The sequence below is a fragment of the Phoxinus phoxinus genome (assembly GCF_949152265.1).
Source record: "Phoxinus phoxinus genome assembly, chromosome: 20".
In the NCBI taxonomy this organism is placed as follows: domain Eukaryota; kingdom Metazoa; phylum Chordata; class Actinopteri; order Cypriniformes; family Leuciscidae; genus Phoxinus; species Phoxinus phoxinus.
In genome coordinates this window covers 22572411-22597375 of record NC_136895.1, presented here as the reverse complement: position 1 = coordinate 22597375, position 24965 = coordinate 22572411, and the positions used below count along the sequence as shown (strand labels likewise).

At 36.9% G+C, this 24965-nt stretch overlaps 1 protein-coding gene across 2 annotated transcripts in view; it reads left to right on the top strand.

The window, feature by feature from the left end:
- LOC306988934 (NACHT, LRR and PYD domains-containing protein 3-like) overlaps positions 1-24965 on the top strand; it is a 44746-nt gene that overhangs the window by 10625 nt on the left and 9156 nt on the right. Inside the window, exons 12-22 of one of the 2 annotated variants that reach the window (XM_079594158.1) lie at positions 95-265; positions 413-583; positions 792-965; positions 1130-1300; positions 1448-1618; positions 1827-2000; positions 2161-2331; positions 15024-15197; positions 15289-15462; positions 18869-19039; positions 19477-19650. In XM_079594158.1, the coding sequence (XP_079450284.1) occupies positions 95-265; positions 413-583; positions 792-965; positions 1130-1300; positions 1448-1618; positions 1827-2000; positions 2161-2331; positions 15024-15197; positions 15289-15462; positions 18869-19039; positions 19477-19650 (1896 nt within the window). The remainder of the gene's footprint in view (positions 1-94; positions 266-412; positions 584-791; positions 966-1129; positions 1301-1447; positions 1619-1826; positions 2001-2160; positions 2332-15023; positions 15198-15288; positions 15463-18868; positions 19040-19476; positions 19651-24965) is intronic. The other variant, XM_079594159.1, reaches the window with a different exon arrangement.

Genomic DNA, 24965 nt, shown 5'->3' with positions numbered 1-24965 from the left:
TGTTTAATGGTGTCTTGAAAATGACTGAAGGCACTTTTACAAGATACTGTATGTCATTGACATTACTGGCCATTTAATGAACGTCTGTCTCCAGGTTTTTGGGTCCTGCTGCAGATGAAGCCTGTCAGTATTTGAAAGGAATTGTGGGTAAAAACCCGTTACTCCTGAGAAAGCTGAATCTGAGTGATCATAATCTAGGAGACTCAAACGTGAAGAATCTTGTTCCTTTGCTGCAAGATAAACACTGTAAACTAAACACACTGATGTGAGTATTGTGTTATTTTATTATTGTATATCTAAAGTATCTTACAGAAATCAAGTGACCATAACACAATAATCCTCAGCAATCACTGAATATTGGCATCAAGTACTTTGTGTTTGTAAATTCTCTCTCTCATGTTCATCATTTTAGGCTGCGTAATTGTGATCTAACAGAGGAAAGCTGTTCAGCTCTCGCTACAGTCCTGAGATCAAACTCCAGTCTGAAAAAGCTTGACATGAGCAACAATAATCTGCAGGATTCAGGAGTGAAGAAACTCCAGGACGCATTAGAAAATACAAACTGTAGACTTGAGAAAATCAGGTGATTAAATGAACCATAGTTTTATTTTAATAATGACATTCTCTTTTGTTCAAAGTTAAAACTACAGTAGTATACTAGAGAAAGGGAAATACATGCTTCTATCAGATTATAACTTATTTGTATTTAATGACAGGAGGAAATAATAATAATAATATAGTTAATAATTAATTATGTAATACATTTGATTATAATAAAACCTATTCTATAGACTTTCAGACTGCAGTATCACAGAAGAAGGTTATAAAGCTCTGGCTTCAGCTCTGAGATCAAACCCTTCACACCTGATAGAGCTGGATCTCACAGGAAATGATCCTGGACAATCAGGAGTGAAGGAGCTCGATGATTTACTACAGGATCCAGACTGTCAACTGAAGACGCTGAGGTGAGTGTTTTTAAATAAAGTCCTGTAGTTTTAAAACAGTTTTAGCTGAGATAAATAAACCATCAAAAATTGTTTAATGGTGTCTTGAAAATGGCTGAAGGCACTTTTACAAGATACTGTATGTCATTGACATTACTGGCCATTTAATGAACGTCTGTCTCCAGGTTTTTGGGTCCTGCTGCAGATGAAGCCTGTCAGTATGTGAAAGGAATTGTGGGTAAAAACCTGTTACTCCTGAGAGAGCTGAATCTGAGTGATCATAATCTAGGAGACTCAAACGTGAAGAATCTTGTTCCTTTGCTGCAGGATAAACACTGTAAACTAAACACACTGATGTGAGTATTGTGTTATTTTATTATTGTATATCTAAAGTATCTTACAGAAATCAAGTGACCATAACACAATAATCCTCAGCAATCACTGAATATTGGCATCAAGTACTTTGTGTTTGTAAATTCTCTCTCTCATGTTCATCATTTTAGGCTGTGTAATTGTGATCTAACGGAGGAAAGCTGTTCAGCTCTCGCTACAGTCCTGAGATCAAACTCCAGTCTGAAAGAGCTTGACATGAGCAACAATAATCTGCAGGATTCAGGAGTGAAGAAACTCCAGGACGCATTAGAAAATATAAACTGTAGACTTGAGAAAATCAGGTGATTAAATGAACCATAGTTTTATTTTAATAATGACATTCTCTTTTGTTCAAAGTTAAAACTACAGTAGTAAACTAGAGAAAGGGAAATGCATGCTTCTATCAGATTATAACTTATTTGTATTTAATGACAGGAGGAAATAATAATAATAATATAGTTAATAATTAATTATGTAATACATTTGATTATAATAAAACCTATTCTATAGACTTTCAGACTGCAGCATCACAGAAGAAGGTTATAAAGCTCTGGCTTCAGCTCTGAGATCAAACCCTTCACACCTGATAGAGCTGGACCTCACAGGAAATGATCCTGGACAATCAGGAGTGAAGGAGCTCGATGATTTACTACAGGATCCAAACTGTCAACTGAAGACACTGAGGTGAGACATAATGAAAAAAATACCAAATAAATTAAATGCAGGCAAATTATAGACATAGTTTCCCTGATATAGTATGTTGAGATTCTATCTACAAATTTTTTTATTTCAGCAAATTTAGTTTATAACTGAATTGAATCCTGCTTCATCTTCTCTTCTGCAGGTTTTTGGGACCTGCTGCAGAGGAAGCCTGTCAGTATGTGAGAGGAATTGTGGGTAAAAACCTGTTACTCCTGAGAGAGCTGAATCTGAGTGATCATGAACTAGGAGACACACGAGTGAATCAGATCGCTGCTCTACTGCAGGATAAACACTGTAAACTTAACACACTGAAGTGAGTATTTCACATGGTTAAAAATAGTATTTTTATTACCTTTTAATAGTAATGTTACAGTAGTTGATAATACTATTTCCTCATTTGATTGAGTCGGGCGATTGACAGACACAAAACCACAATACATTGATTTTAATAATTATTTCAGGTTTTGACTGTTGAAGGAAACACATGAGATGTTTCTGATATATGTTCTAATTTTTTAAGTTAATGTGTAGTGGGGGTGGGCGGGCTCCACATACCCTCCACATACTACTATCAGACATGACCAGAAGCGTAGTTTGTGTATAACCAATAACCAAAAAAGCAAGTACAACCACCCCAATATTTATAGCCAACCATGGTTCATGTAAACAATCAGGCCATTAATTAATTATGTACATCGCGCGTTCAGAGATTTTATAAGCACAAAGTTCTCATACGAATCAAACGGACTAATTATCTGTGTATTATGACTGAAGTCAGTTTATGTGACTGTGCATGAGTGCCTCTCGCGAAGCTGGTGATAAAATGTTCAACCCATTTGAATTCTATTGAGAATTTATTGCTTTAAAACACAATGGAGAAAGTCAAACATGATCTAAAACAGCCACATATGCCAAAAAGACTGATGAAAAGAGGAGAAAACATCATCCTGCACCAACATAAATTATAATGCTTTCTAAATAACTCATGACCACTTCTACTAGAATTTATAATAGCTTATCTGTTAAAGGGATAGTTCACTTTAAAATGAAAATTCTGTCATCACATACTCACCCTCAAGTTGTTTCAAACCTGTATGAATTTCTTTCTTCTGCTGAACACAAAGGAAGATATTTTGAAGAATGTCGGTAACCAAACAGTTACCAGGTCCCATTGACTTCCATAGTAGGAAAAAAAAATACTATGGAAGTCAATGGGACCTGGTAACTGTTTTGTTACTGACATTTTTTCAAAATATCTTCCTTTGTGTTCAGCAGAAGAAAGAAATTCATACAGGTTTGAAACAACTTGAGGGTGAGTATGTGATGACAGAATTTTCATTTTAAAGTGAACTATCCCTTTAAGGGAATAGATTTATCACTGAAGTTTATATTACAACTGTGGCATGTGTATAGTTTCTGAATGTGTAGGTTGCTATTTTATTGCAAATGCTATAGATAAAACAAGAAAGAAAGAAAGTAAGTTAACATTGATGACATCAATGATCTTATCTGTGATTGATGTCCTTATTGTAATAAATACTATACTGTAGTTATACAATTACAAGAACTACTTTGTTGGCCAAGTACAAGTTAGAATCAAAAGAACCTTCTTGATTTATTACAATACAATATTTATTTATAAAGCACATTTAAAAACAACCAAGGCAATAAAAATAAAACAACCAATAAGGTAACACAAAGTTCTAGAAGGAGTGTACGGACAAAGTAGATCGGTCAGGTAATGAGGGGCCACTTTTTTTTTAGAGCTTTATAAACAAATAATAACATTTTAAAATCAATTCTAAATTTGACAGGTAGCCAGTGCAGTTTGGATAAAATAGGGATGATCGACTCATACTTGCGGGTCCCAGTGAGGAGTCTAGCAGCTGCGTTTTGCATTAGCTGTAGATGGGAGAGGAAAGACTGAGAGACACCAAAATAAAGTGAATTACAGTAGTCTAGTCGAGTTGTTATAAAGGCATGAATCGCTGTTTGGAAATTACTCTGTCTGGGTTAAAAAAAGGTTTCACTTAGAGAGTTGGCGAAGGTGAAAAAAGCTTGATTTTACTACAGTTCTCAAATTTTAGCTTGTGGTCAAACATAAAAACCATATTTCTAGCGCATTGAGTTTCATATGGGACAAGAGAACCACGGTCAACATCAAGCACACAGTTTCCCTTGTGCCCATATATAATTATTTCAGTTTTGTTTTCGTTTAAATTTAGAAAATTACTTGAAAGCCAAAGCTTAAGTTAATTTAAACAGGCCAACAGGAGTTGTAAATAAATGTTATCGTTATGTTTTAAAGAAGATAGATCTGAGCATCATCAGCGTATAGATGAAAGTATACTCCATTTTTATTAAAAATGGAAGCCAAAGGTAGTGTTGTGGCAAAAATTAATTAAACAAACATCACTGCGTAAGAGACACTCAGAGTCAAATTATTAAAAAGAGAAATGTTTATTCTTGCAAGAATAGGAGCAGTCTAATACACAGTTGTTACCCTGTGCAGAAGAGTGACACACCCTTGGACAGACTGAACCCCCCTTTTATCTTAGTTTCAAGGCCGTCTTCCCCCCAGAGCCTTCCTCCCAGTAGTTTTCCATCCAGTAGTTTTCCATAGACAAAGGAGCCATATCACTAGTTTGCCCACTAAGCTCCCCCACACTAAATGGCCTTCTGACACCAGGGTCAGAGGGATAATGCATCTTTTCTACTCTCTTTTCCTGTTTGCATCAGTTTAAAGGAGGAATGCACCCGTTAATGCACCCGTGGGAACATTAATCTTTATTGAAAGTGGGTCATATACGTAGTCGAAATGTAAAATCATTTTCGAATTTGGTGCCTTCTTGACCGAGAAAAGACAGAAAGTAACTTTAGGGCGCATTTGTATGAAAGACAACAACTCCCACAATGCACCACATTGCAAAGCTCCGCAAGCCACTCCCACTAATCCAGAACGGCGCGTATGAGGTATCCGTCTATCAGAGAAATCATTCTTCCGTCTACAAAGCTAGCTAACCACCAGAGCTTGAAATTAATTTCACACAAACATAAAAGTTAGTTGGCGAACTCATTAGTGAATTACTCCTCGTTTGTATTTCTTTCGAAATGGTGAATTATTGCATGGTACCGGGATGTTCAGTCAGAACATATGCGGTGCGGAACTATGATGGTTCACAACACAAACATCCGTGTCCTCGTTTGATTCAGAGATTTTGTCCAGGAGAAATTGGCATCGTTAAAATTCTTTGCAGCAGACGGACTCGATCTCTGTGTCCGTATGCGCACAGGCACTACCACTCCGCCCCAGTCTGGGCTTCTCGTCCGCGACAGGCAGGTCTTCTGCCTCGGCTGCACTCTGCAGAAGCCGCCGGCGCTTCCTGTTCCTCCATCAGGCTCAGCTGCTCTTCGCTATATTGCGGCTCGTACAGATAGCCACGAACATCTGTTTCGAGCAACAGACTTTCAAAATCCTCTTATTCCATATCATGAGTTGTTCCTCCAGCCATTCTCGTAAATCTGACTCCATAAGCGCTTGTTAGCTTAGCTACATAGCTTCCAAACAAGATGGCGGATATTTACATTTGTTTCTGTAAGTTTAGCCCCACCCACTGATCTGTAATAGGCCTGTAGGGTGAGTGGGTCCCACCCCCTGGAATAATAAGAACCTAGTGTTTGTAGTCTCTACACTTTTCAATGAAATTTAACTTCCGGCTTATTATGACGCCAATGCCATACTGCCCAGAATAAACAATATTTTCTCCACACGAGATGTTTAAAAACCCTGCATGTAGTTTTTGTGAAGACGAGCACATATCTTACAAAGGTCCCAGTTCTGTTTAGGCTATTGTAGTTTGTAATGCTGCTTGTTATACGTGCCTAAATTTATACAGGCCTAACACATTTAAACTTGTCTGTCTGTCCGGCTGGACATGCACAAACATTTATGAACAAATATATCTTTAACAGTTTAAAAAAAGGTGGTCTGCTATATTTCACAAAGGAAGCGGTCGTTCGCATTATACGAGGACATTCTGAATATTAGCCTACTATAAAATTAGCTGTCTTAAAAATGCGGATTGATCATAATTGCACAGTTATTCTAGATGCCTCCCGGTGCTATTCGTAGCCTATTGGAATAATGATTTTTATACTGTACAAACTGTGTTATCCCCTAACTCTAATGTAGCTAGCAGTTATGGGTCATCTACGGACATCTAATGTTACGGACATATTAATTTGGTACAGTTTAGCCTATATGTTGATTTTTATTTCCACTTCCCTTTTATCTAAAGAGACAGAACTAATTGCACTGTATTTATCAATGGGAAATACATAATGCTAAAATAATTATATAGCCTACTAGCTAGGGTGACCACCTGGCTATTGCTCTGTTGCTGGTCAGCAGACCTGATTTTGCGGGACACGAGGGAGAGAACTTGCTATTATTATACTAGGTGAATAAATATTGATTTTATATTAGATGTCTTTTTGCAGTGATGTTAACATGCTTTAAATTGCTAATAGGCTTTATAAAAATGTTAATGACGGCGCTGACCGGCGCTGTGAACGTCACTATTAATATAAAACTAATTTTAACAGCACGGGTCTATTCAATCTAAATAATTAAATGAAAATAATAATCCAATCGCTAAAAAGCACATTTCCAAATAAGCACTGTTACGATCTTTTAAAGTCTAGGAGAGGATTCGCAAAACTTATTTTAATATTACTGCTGAGTAACAAAGACTTTTTTCTTCTCGGGAGCTCCGGATTGATCCATTTTTCTGTTGCGTTTTTGTGTGTGTGTGTGTGTGTGTGTGTGTGTGTGTTCCCTCTGGCTAGAACCAATAATAGCTAACGGCTGCGCTGTGCATGTTCAGTGTTTTCTTATTAACAATTTTTTTTATTGTAGAATTGTAATTTAAAGGACGATTAAATAAAATGCAGACAAAATTAAAATGTGGGACACTGCTTATGACTTGCGGGACAAAACTTCAAATTTCGGGACTGTCCCGGTCACCCTACTACTAGCTCACATTAAATGGGGTCACTTGCAAGTCGCAGCAGCGCGAATTACGTGACCAGCAACATACTTTCTTTCAAATATTGTGCGTAGTTAACAGTGAGTGGTGCTTTCAGACATTATTTTTATATAAGTGCAATACTGTTAGTGCCGCACTCGTACTGACTCTTATTCTGCCTGACAGAAAGAAAAGCTCGTACTGAAGGTGGAGCGGTTTAAACCAATCAGATGAAAGGGGCGTTTCAGCGCCGCCCACATGCGCGAACGAAATATCAAACCCATAAACCGATTTGTAAACCACAAACGAAAAATGAAAAATCGACCCCAAATCAAATTTTTCGTTTTTTAAACTACCGGTAAACAAAAAAATTAATAAACGAACTTTTTAAAAATTCCATTCCAAATAGAAAATTAAATGATCAGATGATACACGGACCAATAAAGAACGCTGTCTCGTATTCTGTCCAACAAACGATCCAGGCTATTTTGTGTCCATTCGTTTTTCCTTTTTTAACCCATAATTGACCGTTCGCAAAACCCCGCCCTCTAACGGTTCTCGTCCAATCCTAGCTCAGCAACTGTAACTAAGGAGAAGGACACCGTCAAACATTCCAATTTCAGCAAAATAGTGCAACGATGCGCCTATGGCAGTGGGGTCTGCACGGGCTTAAAACTTGCTGTATTTTATGATTGCTTGCAACTATAATAAAAAAAATAGGCTACATGTACAAACACCGTTTCACTACGGCACTGCGGCCCCTCATCAGTCAGCAAACGAGAAAAAAAAGAGAAAAAGCACCGACTTACTAATTAGGACACAACTTTGATGTGGTTGACCAGGAACACAGTCACAAATTCCTATGGAACTCAAACATTAAACTTCAAAACAAAGTTCGCGCAGTTGCACAACTATTTACACAAATATATCGTTCTCAGTAGGCTGAGTTATGAATGAAGAGAACAGCATCGAGAGTTGATGGTTTCAGCGCGTCCTCTGATTGCAGTGTTGTGACTGAAATAGCGCGCGCGGGAGTGCGCAAAACAGTTTTGTAAAATGATATATGATCAAATAAAATGATTGATATATAATTTTACAAAACTGTTTAGTGCATGCTCCCGTGCGCTATTCTGTCTATACTTTCTGTCGTGCCTTGGAGAATATGTCTGCTGCATTACTCCAAAACCAATCACTTAATGTATGGAGCTCAACCCAGCCATGTGTCTGGTTCTCAATTGTTTGACGGGCGTAGTAACAATAACTAAGGGGCGTGGCTTTTGCGAACGGTCAATTAAAAAACGTAAAATGAACAGTCTTTGTAAAACGCTAAATTGAAAACCAAAATGTCACAGAATTTTCAGATTTTTCTTTATGACTTTTTGCCCCTTTATTAAACATTTAAAATATTCACAAATTAATATGGAAAACATGTTGATTTTACTGGTTTTCTAAGGCCAAATTATAACCTAGAACCGCAGTGCTGAATGTGAAGAGCCATTAATATTATTAATAAACTGTTTTCTAAGTGTCGGTTAAAATCACATCTCCATCTCTGCTGTTAAGCAGATGCGCTTTTAGAGAGAAATGCACCTTTCATACGGATTACACAATCAGAAGGTATTAGCTTTCGATTCGAATTTGTTCGTTTTAAAGTGGACATTTCAAGCTTTAGCATAGGCTATATTTTGTTTCAGTTCTCCCGCTCTAGTTTACGGAGATCATGAAAGTGCATCTGATTTATTTTTATTTTACAAAAGCACAACGTTTTCTTGTTATTGTGAGTTTACACAAATAAAAGTAGTTGAGAATAATGTATTTATCATTTCTGCTCATACAGAAAATGAGTATTTTAAGTTGTTTCCACTGTTGATAGGAAAATGCAAGTGTTTGCGCCGGCGCCTCCGTGCCATGCAGTGCGCGCTTTTTTGCATAAAAGCATCTTCTAAATATAGCCTATTAAATGTTATAATAAAATAATATAAAATTATTATTATTTGCGTGCTAGGCTATACATGAACCTCAAACACACCGCGTCTTCTAAGTCAGGTGACTGTAAATGCGATTTTTTCGAATTGCCTGAAAAACCACCTCATGCGAGCGGAAACTTTTTTGCGATAAACGGGAGTTTTTGCGAAATTGACGTGTTTCCATTGTGCGTATTTTCAATTCCCAATTTCAATTTGCGCAATTTGAAGGGTAATGGAAACGCGGCTAGTGTCAAATGCATAATTTACACCACGGCTGGTGCAACTTAAGAAGAGTAATAAAAACAACTGGCTAGGCTACTCACGTTCTTAATACAGCTGAAGTCGACGTTTTTGGGAGTGGAATCTCCTCATGAGTTTCTCTTTCCATTAGTTTCTGAATCTCCTGGTAAGGAGATAAATTAATTTAACCTAGCTAGCTAGCTTAGGCAAAACCGAGCGCATGTCGCTTCGTTATAACTTTACCGAGATGCAGAACGGGTCAGCGGGAAACACCTTTTTTGTAAACAAACAATCAGTCAAACTTCCCCGGGTGTTTTTTTTTTTTTATATAAGATTATGAGTCAAATATTAGACTTAATAATAATTTACGTATTTATATATTTATGTGTTTATTTTTAAAATAATTTAATAAATGCAAATTGGATGGAGGGGGGGCACAGGAGCTCTGTAGGCGGGCCCGGCCCCCTAAGGCCTGCCCATAGCGCCGGGTATGCGAAGGATAATGATGTCATTACAGCAACTTTAAGACTGTTAGGGAAGGAACCAGTAGACAGGCATTTTTAATTACCAATAACAGGCCAGGTCCAACTGTGTCCATAATTTGTCTCGGGGAAAAAAGGTGGAATAATATTATAGTTTTAAAATATAGTTCTATGTGACCAACAATTTAATTACATGAGTCCAGATCAATCGGCTCAAACTCAGACCAGATGGAAGAATGAAACATGAAATGAAACATAATTTATTGTATATACAGAGTTAGACCAGGGGTTTTTCAAAGTGGGTTTCGCCAGGGGGGCCGCAGCAAGTTGGAAGAAAAAAATAAGAGCAAATATTTATATTACTATGAGTATTATGAAATAGCATTATAATAATTTGTCGCATAGCCTTTCTGAACATTATACTTTTAATGCTAATCTTTTAGAGATGCACCAATTGATTGGCTGGTGACCGGATTTGGACTATTTTCACGTGATCAGCCATGACCGCCGACCGGCTGGTCAGTCTTACATGTATGTCAATTTTATGACGGTCAAATGCACTCGGGCGCCGCATGATTAACATCGCGCAACATCAGCATGACACGGGCACACGGAACGTATATAGGAAACTTTGTGAATTACTGTTTCAGATCCCAAGCACGAGCGGCTCGTGAGCAGCGCGTATTTTTTTCTTCGTGCATGTTAATCGAGTGCATTCACACCGCAAGCAGGAGCGTCACGTGAGCAGCAGTGAAGCGGGTTTCGGTGCTATTTTTGCTGCGCAGCTCCCACTCAATTGAAGTGAAAGCACACCTTTGATGGACAAAATAAATTTGATTTCACACAAAAAGTGCCTAAAATGTCTGTTTTAACAAGAACTGGAGTAGGCTATGTCAGAAAAGAAAATGAAGACTCAAAAATATTTATAGAAAATTTACCCATTTAAACCCATCTTAATTATTCAGTTTGGGTAAAACTATATAGTGTTTTATAAATAAAGGTTTGGGAACTCCTGAGTTAGACAACTGAGATCTTAAAGTTGTGAGCTTATCAACAAAAAACTTCCTAAAGTTGTCACAGAGAGTAGGGATGGGCGATACCACACTTTTAAGACTCGATACGATACCGATACTTTTTCTTCCATTACCGATTCCGATACCGTTAATTTCTTATTGGCAATTTTTGTCAGTAAAAATATTATTTATACAAAATGTATTATGGTCAATACATAATAAAATTTAAATAACATAAATAACATAAATATGAATTAAATAAATTACATATGAATAAAAACATACACATTTTCACTTTTCTTATTTCTCAAAAAAAAAAGAAGACTAATCTTGGTAGAAAAAGCAAAAATAAAAAATAAAATAAACGAATACATCATAAAAATGTTATGTTTCGAGCCTCTTTGTAGAAGTAAACATGTAACACTTCACTGAAGCAAAAACAAGAGGTCATAAAGATCATAATAAACTAGGATTTACTTATCCTATAAACCTGCAAAACAAAGACAGTTGTTCACTGAGAAAATGAACTTGGAAAAATTAACTAGAAAACTGTCTGACACCATCACGCTTTTAGTGCACTCGAGATATGTGGTCGGCTGTGTCACACAATGTTGCTCGTCTCCTGTCACGTGACATGGGCCAGCGCAATACGCCGCCAGGGGTGTCCCGGCACATAGTCATTTAAGGCGAGACATTACAGGTGAATAGGGTACAATTTTAAAATAATAGATATCACCATGAAACTTCCTCAGTTGATTACTTACACAAGTTCATAAAAAAAATGTATTACAAGTTTTTGAAATGTGTATGTTAAATTATGCAAATTAGGCATTATCTCATTAAATATGTGCAATTTTGCAAATATTTTCGGTAGATAGATCTGAACATATGATAAAGCCAGGTGCAAAATTCTTTTTTCATTTTGTTTACACACAAGATGAAAAAAGATGTTCAGAGGGATTTCAGGATATATGCTTTCATTACCTAGGAAATCAAAATATACTGTCCATAGCCTTAAAAAATCGATTTTCGCCATATTTTTTGGATTCAAATTTATTGACAAATCCCTCTAAACATATCTTTAGAATACTGCTAAGTGTATAACTGGAAAGTTTGGTGTACATAGGTGCTACATAGGCTGAGATGTTTCTACTGGAGAATGACAAAAAACTCATTTTGAGAAAAAGGCATTTAAAGATTTGCAATGTAAAAAATCATACTTTTTTAGTGGAAACAACTATTTACAGACACAATATCTAATCAAATCATTAGCAACAACAATACAAACCACCTAAATCGCAATCAAAACTTATAAACACAGCATTTATGGCCTTTAACTGAACAGAAAAACAGTCAAAAACACACATCTAAATGTCAGAGCACGTCACATGATGCATCTGAACGAATCACGTTGTCAGAAATGGACATCAGCCAATGAGATTTCGGTTTTAGAGTTAAATGCCTATTTTACTTTCACGATTGGTTGCTGATTAAAAGGAAATGACCATATTTGGATCCGACAGCATTGTACAGGAGAGAGAGAGCTTTCCAGCGGTGTGTGAGATTAAAGGAAGCAGAGAGAGATCGCGGAGCAGCGCGTTGATTTAGAACGCCAACTTTTGTTGAATTTCGGAGAAATCTACAGACGCAAATAGACAAAGTGTAGTAAAATAAAGACCTAAATGTGTATTTTTGACTTTTTTTCACCACAAGTCTGAAAGAAGACATGTTATTGAAGACAAATAGCCCCAAATCTCAAAATTGACCAGTGAAAAAAAACTATGTTTTTGCCTGCCGTGTCTCGCCTTAAGGAAGTAATCTAAAACAGCTGAAAGTGATACATACACCCCCAATTATATTTTTTTAGTTTATATCGATATTTTTTTAAGGAAATCGATGCCAAATGAGTAGCGCGAGTATATCGATACTACAGGATCGATACACCCATCCCTAACAGAGAGCAGTAGAGGGCTCTAAAATAGAATGCCCAGAATGATTTAAAACAGAGTTAATAGTAAAAAAGAGAACTTGAGTTTTTCACGATTTCATAAATCTACAAACGGTCCTTTTTCCATTGACGCTCAGCCCGTCTACATACCCATTTAAGGGTAGGAGTAGTGTCAGTGTGCCAGGGCACTGGTGCAGGCTTGTGATTTTTGTACTTCAAGGGCGCAATAGAATTCATAATATCTGCGCAGGTGGAATTAAAAAGATTAAGGTGTGCATCAGCGTCCAGATTATGCAGAGTAGAGTCAGACTCCTAACAGTTATGTACATCATGGTAGGCTGCAGAAAATTCTTCATTAGAACATTGAGTAAGACAGCGAGTTAAACGTGCCAGCGATGGATTTCTGAGGATCAAAACCCATATTTTTCTGAGAAACAAAATTATATAATTATTTTAATTATTTTGGCAAAGTTTTATATTCATAATAAATAACTAAAAAGAAAACCCTCCTATATTACCTTTATAACACTGATCTCACAATATACTTTGAAACCCTTTCAAACATGCGATCACAAAACAAAAAGTTCTTGAAAATATATATAACTGCCTTTATTATAAACTTTTATTTTTGTATTTATTTGTATTGTTCATTTTATACTTCAGTTGTTATTGTTATTCTCTGGTTTACACATTTTGAGATGCATTTACAATGCCTTGTATTCATCTTGTTTTTTATTGCATTATACTTAAAATGTCTACTTGAACTAAATAATAAAAAAAATCATTAAAAAACAAATTAAATTATTATTTTAAAGATAATATAGATTATTATAATTTAGATTATACAATACTTTTGCTGTACCATTATTATAAAAATAAAGTATAAAGGCAAAAGTATGAAAGGCATATATATATATATACACACACACGTTTGATCCAACACTTACCATATAATTATAAAATGAAGTAAAAACGGTTTAATAAACTTCTTTTAAGTGGCATTAATCAATTAAGCAAAACAAACACCGTTTTATCCAAAAAACATTTAATTCAGTTGTCATTTTTACAATAATTTTTTTTGAAATGTCAATTGAATTTGTCATTAAATGTTCTAAGTCAAAACTCATTCCTTCATAGATCGCATGCATGAATTAACTCCGCCATCTTTTTCCGTCTAAAGGAAATTAAGATTTTTTTTTTTTTTAGCTTAAGGAAATGACGTATAACTATGGTTACTGGCCAACGCAGTTGCAGGAGGAAACTCCTTTGACCAATGAGAAACCTCTTGCCACGCCCATTACTCCAAGCTACAGATACCCCTGTCTCCCACTGGTAGCTAAGCGTATGGGGCTTAGTGATACGTCACCACGTGTATTGTTGTGATTGGTCGTAGTGTCGCCCCTCGAGCTGGCCGATTTACATTAATCGACACCAGTCAGACCATTAATCTTTCAGATTTAGTTCTGGATTTGCAGGCTAGTTTGGAAGCACAGCAAACATGTTGAAATCACCCAGCAGCAATATTTTGTCATGCCTGGTGATTAAATCATCCATTAGTGCAGCAAGTTCACTTAAAAAGTCCTTGTTTTGCTGAGGAGGATGATATATTAGAGCTATAGCAATGGGGTTAACTAAGAATGGGGAATGTTCTGTCCTTGAGGAACAAAACGGATGAACTTCAGGGGTATGTCCGATCCCAAAAGGATTTTAAAAACCGTGTCATCTTGGCCTTTACTGAGACATGGCTCAATGAGCCGGACCCAGACACAGACCAAACACCGTTTCGTTTGGATCGTGATGCTGAGGTGACGGGGAAAAAACAAGGTGGCGGGGTATGTTTATATGTTAACAAACAATATTGCAGTGCTGTGACTGTTCAAGAACGGATTTGCGCTTCGAATGTTGAACTTTTAACAGTATCACTACGTCCGTTTTATTTGCCTTGTGAGTTTCCACAAATTTTTATGACTGTGGTGTATATTTATCCAAAGGCAGATGCCGTCTTTGTAGTTTTTGTACCACCTCAAAAATTGTATAGTGTCTATATCACCGGAAGCGCAGAGTCTGTTATTGGGTGATTTTAACAATGTGTCACTGAAAAAAGCACTTCCATATAACTATCAATACGTCACTTGCCCAACCAGACGGAATAAAACACTTGATCTGTGCTATGGAACAGTAAAGGACGCCTTCAAATCACTTCCATTACCACCTTTGGGTTCGGAAATAAATATTTTCAATATACGAAATAAGTAAGTTTGACCTACCATGGCACTGATACTGATTTGAAGTGACTGATAAGCAAAAAAATGTTCTTTCTGTCTTCAGTCTGCGTGAATGCAGTATTACAGAGGAACAGTGTCTCATCCTGACTTCAGCTCTGAAATCAAACCCATCACACCTGAGAGAGCTGGACCTCAATAAGAATCAAATAAAAAACACAGGAGTGAATCACTTATGTGACGTACTGAAGGATTCACACTGTAAACTGGAGAGATTGTGGTGAGGAAGATTATTTAATCTAAACGAAAGGCAAACGAGTTTTGGTATTTGACTGAAACAGAATTAAGACTTTGTTTGTTTCCCAATGTAGGTTAAGCTGCTGTGAAATGACAGATGAAGGATGTTCTGCTGTGACTTCAGCTCTGAAATCAAACCCATCACACCTGAGAGAACTGAACCTGAGCGAGAATGAAATAAGAAACAAAGGAGTGAATCACTTATGTGACGTACTGAAGGATTCAGACTGTAAACTGGAGAGATTGAGGTCAGTAACATTCACATACATCAATCATACAGTTGGTTGACAACCAGAATAATACTTTTACGGCTGCCGTTTCCACAGTGGTAAAATTGGGGATGTCTAATTGTTGCATTTTACCGCTAAGAGGCGCTATAATCACAGACACTTTTTAAAAGTGTCAGTTTATTCTCTCTATTGCGTAATCTACCGGCTCATTGAGAACTGTGGTAGCCGATAAATTCAAGTGAAACATTGTAGTTAAACAAATTCTTAATTACGGTACCCAAATTACAGTACAAATTCACTGAAACAAATGTAGGCTTCTATTATTGGATCAAATTTAAGCAAAGTAGGCTAAACGTTAACATTGTGTGCCCAGTTTTCCTATAATTTAGAAAGGCTACGCATGTCAATAGGTCATGTGTCTTATACTTTGTGTTATTTTAATTTGTTAGTAGATTTATTACTGAAACATAACAGTGAAATAAATTATACTAAATTATTGTAAAATGAAAACATTGTCAGGATAATTGACAATGAGAGCAGTGAGTGTTTTTCTCTGTTACTTTTGTTCTTCGATTAGCTTTACTGACAGAAAACTTTATTCCCTTTAAAACCAGCCGCTGCTGACAGAGATGCGGATCTCACACACTTCTCATTCTCTCACGACTCTTTTGCTTCATTTAAGACTTTATTTAACTCATTTAATACTTTATCTAACTCATTTAAGACAGCTCAGTCTGCTCTTATGAGGATACTCGACAAAACGGACATTTTTGCATAATTGCGTGTTGGTGTTCGTTCAACTTCAAGCCAAAAGAGAACTCGATCAATTTGTCTTGGCTTGAATGGTTTGAAATCATTTGTATGAATAAAAGAACCTCATATAATGTAACGCCAGCCAAAGGCAGAAACAGTAAATTCAGTCATTCTGTTGGATAATATTTGTTCCTAATTTTATTTTATAAATATAAGTAAAAAGCAATATGGTGTAACAAAGTTTTAGAACTAAACGCATCTCTGCATTGATAATAATAAAAAATTACAATAGCCCATGTATGTTCGGGATTTGAACCCATGTCATCTTCTAAATTATTGAAACCTAAGTTCTACCACTCGACAAATTTCCTCACTGAGAAATGCCCAGAAGATCAGTTGTCCAGCAGTCACACGAGAGAGAAGCTCTTTTCATTCGTCTCATTCCTCAATAGAATAGTCATAATAATCAGCATCATTGCACCTCATTTATTTTCACTGACTGCGAGATATGGTGTTCTTGTGGTGTTTTTTTTGTTTATCGCGCTGCTCCCGCTAGGAATAGGCTTCTGTTGCCCACCAACGTCTACAATATGAAAATATAGGCTATATCGTTGTTGTCTCTATTTTAACTTTTGATTCTATTTTTTTATTCTAAAAGTTTGTTCTATTCGGTTTCAAATTTACTTTTACATATTTATCTTTTTGCTTTCGTTAAATTTTACCAATTCTGTTGTAGCCTAATAGGCCTATTTAAAAAAAAAAGTTTTTTTTTTTTTTCAAAAATTGTTTTATTCTGCTTTTTTTTTTACAAGACCTTGTGCTGTTTCTTTTTTAATTAACCGATATCCTACAAACAGAGATATATAATAGTTCACTGTTCATAAATAATAGTCTATATGTGTGCTATATGTATACTATGTAGACTAATTTGTATATGATCGTTTGTTTAAAAAACATGAATCAAATTGTATTTATTTAATAAAAGAATAATTACTTTATAGCAGGCAGTTTCAACTCCACCAAATCTGTGTTTGTTTCATTATTGTACAGCAAATGTCAATAGCTCTTATTTTGATTTTTCATGTTTGTTGTAGCCTTATTTTGGAAATTACCATAGTTGTTGTATTTCATATTTACTGTTAATTGGCATTAGCCCCACACTTACATTTTAAAATAGGCAATTTCTGCTATTTTGCTAAATGTCCCTTTGCGCCACCTGGCAGTCATTTTGCGAATGACTTTGAAATGCGACTGGTTTATTTTTTTACGCAGTGGTAATAGGCATTCTGGTTGGCCACTTGGCCACCAACTATAATTCTTAAAATCACATGTACAGTTAAAAAAAAAACACTGAGTTAACGGTTTTGGTGAATTCCAATTATAAGTGCGCATCCTTATGCCCTTCTCACTCTGATAGCCCTTGAAATGGGGACTTTAAGGGCATCAGGGCTTTTGCGTGTCATAATGAAGCGGTTTGGAACACACTTGGTGAAGACAAAGACAATATAATTTCCTCATTATCTGCACTTGAAATGTTACCATGACAACACAGTATGGCGTCCAGAAGCCCATTAACTTTTCAAACATTAACATTCTTACATCAATATGGTGCGTTGCTGCGTTCCCTCTCTGCTTTCAAATTTATAAAAACTTGCCATATCTTCTTTGGACACTGGTATATAGTCACATTTACCTTACATGTCTACTATTAAAAACATTTCTGACCTATTAACTTATTTAAACTTCATATGAAATTCAAGATGAAAATGTGTGTAATAGGCCTATATATTACAAACAAAACAACTTGAATTATTCTGATCATATGTTTACTCAAACTCTCCCGTCATCTGTCTTTAAAATGAATCATGAGGACTCGTCACCCTGGGTCACATGACCATAAATGATAATGATTACCCTGTGGAGTGAGTGAGACAAAAGTCAGGAACAGCTCGGCAGCCTTTATACTCTTTTCAAGGTCGCATTCATCAGGGCTTCTTTCCGCTATGCATTCCACAGTATAAGAGACCCATTGTTATATAAGTTTCTATTAACACTTACAGTAGCTGACACTAAGACCACCAAAAGTAAATGCACTCTGACCTCTAGGACCAAAGGTCCCTTCCCAGCTGTTCCCAAAGTGTCTCACTCCTGCACGTTCACAGGTATACAAACACAAATATTATCTCTCGTTCAAATACACATATTTCCCGTTCACATACACAATATGAACATAGAAACATGTGACTCTCATTACAATATCTGTTGAAGATCAATGAAAATATATTTTTTCCATTACACGGACCAGACAGAGTTGTCAGCGATTCTTCCTGTTAAGTCATTCAATGTGTAACCAAACCGATCCATCGTGCAGTGCACACAGCAGCAACTGAATGTTGCCCCAGATAGTCGTGTAGTGTGGAAAGAACAGTGATCTGACCACTTTAAAAATCATGCAATGTGAATTCTGCAATCCATCATTAACAGACTTGTGGAAAGGCCCTTCATGAAGAGATTCAGTTGTTCACTTTCACTTCGAACGTCCCTACAGATCGTGTCTCCTCTGCCATTGAAGGGCGCAAAAAATCAGTTTTGAATTTGTCCTTTATTTGTTATGAAGATGCTATAACTTTGCAGAATGAAGATTTTCTTTTTCTCATTTATTCAAATGTAGGTTAAGATACTGTATGACGGATGAAGGATGTTCTGCTGTGACTTCAGCTCTGAAATCAAACCCATCACACCTGAGAGAACTGAAGCTGAGCGGGAATAAACTAGGAGACTCTGGAGTGAAAAACCTCAGTGATCTACTGATGAACCCACAATGCAAACTGGAGGAACTAGAGTTAGTAACATTTTACTGTACAGCAGTTACTGTGAGATTACAGTTTACAGTTTATTTTAAGACAACAGGACTCAAGTAATAGTGTTTAAAGCTCTGCAACTTTTGTTACACTTTATTTTAAATGTCTTTTAACTAGTAATAAATATTATTGTGTGTGTTTGTTTTTTCTCTCAAATAAAATAAAATTCACATAAAATTCAATGTTGTTTAACCTGACTAAGGTCTACTGCGTTTAAGTTGAAGAATTTGATACAATGTACTGATTGTGTAAATGTCGTTCTGTAGAAATCTGCTACGATAAAGAGTAAAGAAAACTGACAAAAGAAATTTTGAAAAATTATAGAGAAGAATCGACACAGATTAAAACACAGAGGATCAGAAATTAAACTAGTGCCTGATGTAGCACTTCAGTTCGTCTTTTCTCTTTCTGTCTTCAGTCTGTGGAGATGCAGTATTACAGAGGAACAGTGTCTCATCCTGACTTCAGCTCTGAAATCAAACCCATCACACCTGAGAGATCTGGACCTCAGTATGAATGAAATAAGAAACACAGGAGTGAATCACTTATGTGACCTACTGAAGGATTCACACTGTAAACTGGAGATATTGGGGTCAGTAACATTCACATACATCAATCATAATTCTTAAAATCACTTCTACAGTTTAAATTCACAGAGTTCACAGTTTTGGTGAATTCCAATTATAAGTGCGCATCCTTATGCCCTTCTCACTCTGATAGTCCTTGAAATGGGGACTTTAAGGGCATCAGGGCTTTTGCGTCTCATAATGAAGCGGTTTGGAACACACTTGGCAAAGACAATGTAATTTCCTCATTATCTTCACTTGGAATGTTACCATGACAACACAGTATGGCGTCCAGCAGCCCATTAACTTTTCACACATTAACCTTCTTACAGGAATATATGATTGTTGCAAATACAGTTTATAATGAAGCTTTTAAAATATGCTTTATGTGTGTGTGGGTATTCCCTCTGTAAGAGCCGCGCTATATTGGTCCAATGAGGGTTTCCAATAACACGGGAAGGTTTCTTGCGCGTTCCGTCTTTCCAGCATCTCAAAGTAATTTGGGTTAAATGCAATACATTTCTCATATGTATTTACTCGTTATTTCATCTGACTCCATAAATGAAAGGTTTTGATAATATCTATGCATCACTAAAAGTGAGCGAATGTTTGATTATTACTTTTAGACTTAAATGAACAAGGTCAAAATCAGTTTGAATAATCAAATGTAACAATTTATTAAATCAGGTATCAGGTCAATTGTATAATCAATTCAAAGATAATCAATATAAAACATGAATAAAAAGAAGAGATGCGAACCCAACCTGATGCAAATACATGAGGCTGGAAGTCTCGGTCACTCCCAGCCATCACGGGCCAGTCTAGATACAGAAAAGCCCCGATTCTCCTGCCGCATTCCATTAAATAGCCAAAACCTCTTTCATATGTTAACAATGGGAATTTACATTCAGAGTTGACACCTTTTGGGGGTAGGAGACCATTTGCCAGAGACAACCTTCCTTTGTGTGCCAGTTTCTCTAAACTTCTCAAAACCTGATTTCTTTTTTTTTAATTTAGTTGGAAATGAGACATTTGTACCACTCACTCTGAGACATTTTAAATGATACTAAACATAATAATCATTCACATTAAACCACATATATATTCTTGTGTGAGTCTTTGGTGTGAGAGGGAGTGAGACTGTATGGGGTAGGTCAGATGGTAATTTCCAGCAAGGTCCTTTGTCCAGACCAGTCTATCTCTCTAACCAGTTTCTCCAGCCTTACAGTCCCTCCTTGGCCCCGTGGGTCACATTCGGATGAACACTTACGGGGTCACAGTAAGGCGTTTGTTGTAATCCTTGAGATGTAACTCAAAAAGTGTCTTTGCAATGTTAGCATCTGTAGAAGCTCAGCGGGCTGTGTTCACCTGCAGAACACCTGGTCTCACCAGGTGTATGTAACTTGAGTTCAGCAGGTGGATGAATGCGTTCAGTTTTTTCTTCTTGTAATCCTGTGATGTAAGCAAAGTTCATAGAGTCAATCTGGATATTTGTGACTTGTTCAGTTCAGTGTCATTCCTCCATGGAGAAACTTCTGCTTCCCTGGCACCTTCTCCACGATGATGATCTGACCCTTCTTGACCAACCCTGTCACCTCCAGCGGTACGGTTGTCTGGGCAGACCTTAGTGGATGAAGGGGTTCTCCTTCGATCCACACTGCTTTGTGTGAGACACCTGAAAAGCATCTTAAATGTCCGCTTCACAATTGAGCACATATGAACTTACAGTCGTAAGGAAATGCATAGGAACGCATAATGCAATAAAGCAAAATCATGTCATGTTCAATGTAAAATACCATGTTCATGTCAGCAAATGTGAGTGGTACATCTGGTCTCAAGTGTTCCTCAAGGTCAGATAGGGTGGTCCCATTTTAAATATCCAATTCTTCACTACCCCCGTGATGATATTAAATGGTAGTGGAATTTAAATATTCTTGGTCTGACTTACTCAACGGAAATGCAGCAAGAGGTCGGTGTAATCTAAATAATCAAATCGATGGTACGCATCAACAAACCTTGTATTCACAGTAATAATATCTAATCAAAATCATGAATCAATACATATATAATAATCATTGTTTGTTCAGTAATCAGTAATCTTACAATGCTTAATACAAGAATGGAGATTGTTCATTCCTTGTATCAGTGTGTGTGTGTGTGTGTTTAGTCATATGACAGTTTGGTGTGTGGGTGGGTGTTTGTGTGTGTGTGTGTGTGTGTGTGTGTGTATGTGTGGTTTTTTTTGGTGTGTGTGTGTGTGTGGCTGGCTAAGTCACAGGACAGGGTTGAATTGTAATTTTTTGTAATTGATTGAAGCGTTCACACTTCAGATCTAGTTTGTTTTTATAATGTGTCTGTTATTAGAGGCATTGTTGAGAAATCATGGGCCCTATGATTTTCCAACCACACCAATAACAATCAGTTAAACATTTTTGAATTTTAATAGCAGGTCTGCCTCTGCTTTAGAATTTGTATTATCAATTTGTGACTGTAGCCATTCATGTGTACGTTATAGTGTTTTTCCATGAGTTGGTAATGTGTACTGTCATCATGGGATCAGCTTTGCCATCCTATGTGTGTGAAGCTGTCTGAGTCTGTTCAGTGTGATGATGGACAATAGATCATTAGTGAAGTGTCACTTTTGGTCTCTATGCCATCTTTATCTTCTTATGTGTAGTGTTCAGTGGTAATGGAGGTGTGTGTCCAGTGTTCATGTCTAGGAGATGGGTGTAATCTAATCTGTAACAATTGTGTTGCAAATTTAGTTCCAGTTCTAAACTGGGAGGCCATATTTATTCAGTGATGTATTATTGTGAGTGTGAATGGCCTCTTGAAGTGTCTTTTCACCCATCTCCCGAGGTTATGTTCTAACAATTCCGCTGTCCTGGCCTTGATCCAGGTGGGGTCCGGCCCATCCTGGCGGTCCGTCCTTCGAGGAATTTGCAGAAGTAAACCTGAGACATAAAACAGAGGAGAGCGAACCACAGTTAATTCAGATATTTTCAACGGTTTCAAATTTTTAATTCCTGTTTTCACATGAAACCGAGTTTCATTGACCAGGTCTGAATTGTTGCTGTTTCAGGACAATGTGTGACACCTAAAGCTGCTCTTGGTTCAGTCTTCACAGTCTGCTTGTGTCATGAGCTTTAGAGATCCCAGTTCTGCTGGGGAGATCTTCTGGATTCATCTGAGTTTTTATCACTCATATTGTCATTGTAAGTTGCTCTCATTACAATCAGATCTGTGGGCAGGAATTTGTTCACCTGGATCGGTGTTGCCTATTTATGGTGTCATTCACACATTTGGTTAGTGCAGATATTTTTTTACCTGCAAGAAACTGTGGTATCTGTCTGCTGTTTAGCATTTCACACCCACCTCGTAATTTTACTTCTCTGATCAGATTTCAGTTTTATTTGGCTGTTACCTGTGCCACACTTCTAGTCGTGTTTGCAGTGGTAAATGCAAAAATAAAGATATACCCCCCTCCGGTTTGGCACTGGTGAGCCCACAAATGAAATTCAATTTTAAGGATGATATTATATTTCGAGTTATAATACAATCGCTATATTTAAAAGAATTCAGATGTTAACCTATTAAGCCATTTGCTATTGAGCTGCTACCCGACTAGCAAATGACGCTAATAGTTGAAGACCTTGAGTAATCAACGTTATCAGCTCAGTGAGCGTTTTAGATGATTTTGAGCTTTGGTTATCTGCAGAGTGCTGTTTTCTGTCAGAGTGTGGTTGTTTGCGTTTTTTGAAATAGGGTGGAGGTCTGCCTCTGTCCAGGGACCAACACTTTTCCTCTGTATGGCCTGTTTTGTGACAGGAATTACAGAATCTGCTCAGTTTGCCACAGTGTGGCTTCCTGGATTCTCCTGCAGACGGATGATTTTCATGACATTCTAACACAGCTACCTCACAATGCATTTGTTTTCGTGACTCAATTCGTGTTGCCCAGCCAACTATACCTTCAAATGTATTTTGAGCTGGAGAAGCACCATACGTGAGCGATTGCTGTACACGCGGACCTGCATTTGTAAGCAGTAATTCAAGGAGAGTTACATTGTTGTGGTTAACATTTTCAATTCCAGCATACTCCTCAAAAAGTTCAAACATATTTTCTGTATATGTCTCAAACGATTCTTCAGGATTCTGTTTCCGATTGAAAATCAGTTCCCATCCAACAGGACTACAACTACGCAGATCACGAAGGCATTGTTTGAGTCTATTAAAGATTTCACTCTCAGGCTCATTTTGACACATTGACTGCACAATGGTGCCTGTCATCAAAACCTGTGGTATCTTGTAGATCAAAACATCTGGAATTGAGCTGATAACAATTTGCCAAATATCTTTTGGTTCGAGTTGAAATGCATGTTTTAGACTTACAATGCGTCGCCACCATGGTTCGAATGGCCCTTTCAAAGGGAATGGTCCGATCTGTGCTTTAAACAAGTTACATTCAGTTACCGTTAAAGGACGTCGGATGCTTGACTCTGTGCCGTTTGGGTGCTGTATCACCTTAAGGGCTGAAACAGGCACTCTTTTCAAAATTTGATCACGTGCTTCATCTGTCTGAAAAGATACATGATTGTTAGAGCAGGCTGGCTCATCTAAGAAGTGCACATTTTTCGTCTCATCGCTGTTGAGCGTTATGGGAGACTTGGACTTTTTAGCATTTAGCTTAGCCTTAAGATCTGCAATGGTGTCTTTGTGATTTTTACACTTTTTAGTCAGGGCTAACTGTTCAGATAGTAATCTATCTAGCTGTGTTTGAAGATCTTGAATCTTTGCCTCTGACATTTGTGCCTCCGCATTTTTTGAATGCATTTCTTCACATTTAACCTCCATAAGCGAAGATAGAAATTTGGTTGACTTATGTAGCTGTTTATAACTTATGAAGTTTAAAGCCTCAATTATCTCACCATGTTTTGATTTCTTCTGCTTACTACCCACTGTTTTCCACCAAGTGAAAATTTCATTGTCAATAGTGTCTATGTTAAGACCTTTTCTACTGAGTTTGCACAGTGTAGGCTCAACCTTTTCGGCCCATAGTTTAAACGGGACATGATCATTATCCATGTTCCAATTTATATTTGCTTAATTTCACAATGATGGAAAGGGTTTTTCGTTATAGAATTAATGAGATGCGCGTTCGCTGTTTCTCTTTTTAGATTTCAAATGCCTATTCTTTCATTTTTAGTCTCTTTAAAGACTACGTGTAGGTAAAATTATCATTTTAATGTTTAATTATTCTCTTTTGACTCTTTAATAATATTTTATCCGCTTTAGATTTAGGAGACTATATCACTTAGAGGTCCTGGTCTTTCACAGGTCTC